This window comes from Leptonychotes weddellii, unplaced genomic scaffold (genome assembly GCF_054177405.1).
Source record: "Leptonychotes weddellii isolate Sample4059 unplaced genomic scaffold, ASM5417740v2 HiC_scaffold_1753, whole genome shotgun sequence".
In the NCBI taxonomy this organism is placed as follows: Eukaryota; Metazoa; Chordata; class Mammalia; order Carnivora; family Phocidae; genus Leptonychotes; species Leptonychotes weddellii.
The window spans coordinates 5,770-11,066 of NW_027759081.1; the positions used below are offsets into that span (position 1 = coordinate 5,770).

At 37.7% G+C, this 5,297-nt stretch overlaps 1 protein-coding gene across 1 annotated transcript in view; it reads right to left on the reverse strand.

Annotated features, from left to right (window-relative positions):
- Nucleotides 1-2,736, reverse strand: part of LOC102743993 (olfactory receptor 2T5-like) — a 3,494-nt gene extending 758 nt beyond the window's left edge. Inside the window, exon 1 of the mRNA XM_006730496.2 lies at nt 2,688-2,736. Coding sequence (XP_006730559.2) covers nt 2,688-2,736 — 49 coding nt within the window. The remainder of the gene's footprint in view (nt 1-2,687) is intronic.
- Nucleotides 2,737-5,297: the final 2,561 nt, after the last annotated feature.

The following is a 5,297-nucleotide window of genomic DNA, read 5'->3' on the forward strand; positions in this document are numbered from 1 at the left end:
CAAGGAGAGTTGTGGAGTTAATAGATCACTCATGGGATACCACCTGAAATAAAATTTTAGTGAGCTTGTGTGTGTATGTTCATGTTTATACAAAGCAACCCCATGTGCTAATAAAGGGAAATTCCAAGGACCTGTAAATTGTAGGATTATAAATTACCTGAAATTGAACTAAGGTACTAGAAATTTAGGAATTCACACAAGAAAAAATATTGGTACCTTAGGGACACCTCTGTGGCTCAGTCCAGGAAGCCTCCAACTCTTGACCAGGGCATGATCTCAGGGTCTGAGACTGAGCCCTACACTAGGATCAACACTCAGCAGGGAGTCTGCTTGAGATTCTCTTTCTCCCTCTCCCTCTGCACCTCTTCCTTGCTCTCTTTCTCTCTCTGCAAAAATATAAATAAATCTTTAAAAAAATATTGGTACCTTAATGATTCCACTACTGGGTATGCATTTCCCCAAATAAAGCAAAAACACTAATATGTGGACATTTGTGTTTATTTCAATTTTTTATCAAATCTTCACATGACTTTTTTAAAGTTTTTATTTAAATTTCAGTTAGTTAACATACAGTGTAATATTGGTTTCAGGTACACAATACAGTGATTCAACACTTCCATAAAACACCTGGTGCCTATCATAATATGTGAACTCCTTAATCCCCATCACCTATTTAATCCATCCCCCTCCCCCATCTCTTTGGTAACCATCAGTTTCTTCTCTTTAGTTGTCTCTCTCTCTTTTTTTCCCCCTTTGCTTGTTTGTTTTGTTTATTAAGTTCCACATATAAGTGAGATCATATGGCATTTGTCTTTCTCTGATTGACTTATTTTGCTTAGCATTATACTCTCTAGCTCCATCCATGACAATGCAAAAGGCAAGATTGCATTCACTCATATATTTATATATGCACCCTTATTCTTATCACAACATTATTCACAATTGTCAAGATACAGAAACATTCCAGCTGTCCATCAATAGATGAATGTATAAGGAAGGAGTGGTATGTATGTGTGTTTGTATATTCCATACAAACAATGGAATATTATGCAGCCATAAATTCCATAACATTGTGCCCTTTGTGGCAACATGGATGGGCTTGGAAGGTATTATGTTAAGTAAGTCGGACTGAGAAAAACAAATATCACATGACCTCACTCCCATATGTGGAATGTAAAAACAGAAATGAATGAATAAATGAAATGCAGAACCAGATGTGTAAATACAGAGAAGAAACTGTTGGTTGCCAGAGAAGAAAGTGGAAGAGCAGTGACAAAATGGGTGAAAAAGAATGGGAGATACTGTTATGGAATAAATAAGTCACAGGAATAAAAGGCTCAGCATAAGGAATATAGTCCATTAAGTTGTATCTTTTGTTTTATTTTTGTATTTATTTCTTTTATTCATTTTTATTTATTTCATTATTTTTTTAAAATTTGAGTATAGTTTACAATGTTCCATTAACAAGTTTATACACTATGCTATGTTCATCACAAACACAGCTACCATCTGTCCCATTATATTACTATTATAATATCATTGACCATATTTCTTATGTTCTCCTTCTTATTCCTGTGACTTATCATTCCATTATTTGGGGCCTGTATCTCCTCCCCTTCACCCATTTTGCCCACTATTCATCACCCTGATAATGTTTCATGACAGATGGTAGCTACATTTGTTGTGAGCACATAATAACTTAAACTTGTGAATCACTATGTTGTAAACAAAACTAATGGAACACTATCAAGTGTATTCAAATAAAAACATTTTTAAAAGGATATTGGTAGTGGGAGGGAGGCAAGATGGCAGAAGAGTAGAGGATCTCATTTCATCTGGTCCCTTGAATTTAGCTAGATAACTATCAACCATTCTGAACACCTATGATTTCAGCCGGAGATGTTTAAGAAAGGAATTGCTGGAATTCTACAAATAGCAAAGAGACCACTTGTTGTAAGTTAGGAGGTGTGGAGAAGTGAATTTGAGGTGATATTTGGATGATAAACTCTCGGGGGAGGGAGCCTCCATAAGCCAGCTACCAGAAAGTGATATAGGCCCAGAATGCAAAATCAGAATTTTCAGAAGTCTTCTCCAGTAAGAGACATCCCTGCCTGAAATGTGCTCTGGTGGTGAAGCAGTGAAGAATCTTAGGTGGGAGGGTCTGGTTTCAGGAAACCCAGGATCACAGAAAGAAGGGGGGTGCCTGAGTCAGCAGAGTTCCCAAGCATTTGAGCAGGGAAACAGGCTATGGTCAGCGAGACTGGGAGGGGGATCTCAGCTCCATTTGCCATAAACCACAAACCGCAGCACAATTGGGTGACTGCTCTCCATGTGGGGGCCCTGCGAAGGACAGAAATGTCGGGACCCTCCACCTTCCCCCAGGAGGATTGGTGCAGACACACACTTAGCACACACAAAAGTGAAGACTGCTTATCCCTGGGGATTTACTGGAAAGAGGGGGCTGCCATCTTTCAGCTCTGGGGCTGGAGATCAGTCTGGCCACTTTTATTTTCATCCTCTAAAGAGGCAAAGAAAGCCTTAGGGAACAAAAGCCCTGAGCAACAACTAATGGACCAGGAGAGGAGACTTCAAGATATCACTGATACCATAAAGATAAACAATATTGGAATTATTGGAGTCCCAGAGAAAGAACAAAGAGAGAGAAAGATAGAAGGTATACTTGAGCAAATCATAGCTGAGAACTTCCCTAATCTGGGGAAGGAAATAAGCATTCATGTCCAAGAGGTAGAGAGAACACCCATAAAATAAACAAAAACAGATCAATACCCCTACATATAATACTTAAGCTTGCAAATTTCAGAGATAAAGAGAAAATCAATATTCAATAAACAGTGCCTGGAAAATTGGACAGCCACATGCAGAATGAAACTGCACCATTTTCTTACAACATAGATAAAGATAAACTCAAAATGGATGGAAGACCTAATGTGAGACAAGAATTCATCAAAATCCTAGAGAAGAACACAGGCAGCAACCACTTCAATCTCAGCCACAGCAACTTCTTCCTAGACACATCTCCAAAGGCGAGAGAAACAAAAGCAAAAATGAACTATTGGGACTTCACCAATATAAAAACTTCTGCACAGCAAAGAAAACAGTCAACAAAATTAAAAGGCAACCTATGGAATAGGAGAAGATATTGCCAGTGACATATCAGATAAAAGGCTAGTTTCCAAGATCTATAAAGAACTTCTCAAACTCAACACCCAAAAAACAAATAATCCAGTAAAGAAATGGGCAGAAGACATGAACAGACAAAGAAGACATATAAATGGCCAACAGACACATGAAAAATTGCTCCACATCACTAGCCATCAGGGAAATCCAAATCAAAACCACAATGAGATACCACCTCACACCAGTCAGAATGGCTAAAATTAATAACTCAGGAAACACAGATGTTGGGGAGGAAGAAGAGAAAGAGGAAATCCTCTTAAACTGTTGGTGGGAATGCAAATTGGTGCAGCCACTCTGGAGAACAGTGTGGAGGTTCTTTAAAATTTAAAAAAAAAGGTACCCTAAGACCCAGCAATTGCACTACTAGGTATTTACCCCAAATATACAAATGTAGTGATCCAAAGGGGCACCTGCACCACAATATTCATAGCAGCAGTGCCCATAATAGCTAAACAGTGGAAAGAGCTGAGATGTACGTCAACAGACGAATTGATAAAGTAGATGTGGTACATATATACAATGGAATATTAGATCTGATGGAATATTCATCAGAAAGGATGAATACTTACTATTTACTTTGACATGGATGGGACTGGAGGGTATTATTATGCTGAGCAAAATAAGTCAGTCAGAGAAACACAGTTATCATATGGTCTCACTTATATGAGCAGTATAAGAAACAGCACAGAGGATCACAGGGGAAGGGAGGGAAAACTGAATGGGAAATCATCAGAGAGGGAGACAAACCATGAGAGACTCTTAACTATAGGAAACAAACTGAGGGTTGCTGGAAGGGAGGTGGGTGGGGGATGGGGTAATTGTGTGATGGGCATTATGGAGGGCACATGATGTTATAAGAACTGGGTGTTATATGCAACTTATAAATTATTGAACACTGCATCTGAAACTAATGATGTACTGTATGTTGGCTAATTGAATTTAAATTAAAAAAGGATATTGGTAACTTATAATATTTCCACAGTTCAAGACAACCCAATAAGAGGAAATTAAGACAACCCAATAAGAGGAAAGCATACTAGCTTTCTGAGTCAATATTTGTGGTCAAAATGAAGCAAATCTTTATTGTAATTTGGTGAATGAGCATGACTGTGATCAAGCCACACTGAACAGCCCACCTGGCACACCAGACAGACAATAGAATGCTGCCTATACCATGGAAGGTATTTGACTTCAGTGTTCATTCCTATTTTTCTGTATCCAATTACTTGAGTTTAATATAAACAGAACAGTGCACTACTTAATTTGGGGTCTTATTAATAGTGGTGGTGTGATAACATCAATCTTTATTTGAAGCTGACAGCAGATTTTGTTCTATTGCTTTACCATATTTTATCTTCCCTAATAGTTATCTTACTCTTCTTGTTTTCTCCTTTTACAAATTAAATAATTCAGATTCCCAGGTCATTTTCTTAACATCACATAATTTACCTGGGAAAGGACTTATGTCTCAATTCAGATGTTGGGGCCCAGAGCTCATAATGCTGTCTTAGCTCTCTAAAGCACTATCTTCCTTCCACAGTCTACAATTTGGGTATAACCCCTCACTGGCAGTTTCATCTAAAAAACATGAAGATAATTGAGACATTTGTTTCACTTTTATAGCTATCAGAAATAATTCCCACCCAAAGTAAAATCAGCTTCATTTCTTTTGTAAAATTTCAACCTCAAGAAAACAAACACATCAACCAATAATATAGGAGAAATATGTATTCTTTTGCCCATACATAATGGAAATAAAAACCCATTTCCTAATACGTTGCAGTAAGTTATTGTTACATGAAAGATTTAATCATAAAAAGGTGATTGAGAGTACACTTATCTTTACGAGCACTGAGAAATGTATAGAATTGTCGAATATATTGTATGACTGAAATTAATATAACACTGTATGTTAATTGTATTTGAATTAAAAAATCATATTTGTTTTCTTTTTTTTTTTTTTAAAGATTTTATTTATTTATTTGAGACAGAATGAGAGAGAGCACATGAGAGGGGGGAGGGTCAGAGGGAGAAGCAGGCTCCCCGCTGAGCAGGGAGCCCGATGCGGGACTCGATCCAGGGACTCCAGGATCATGACC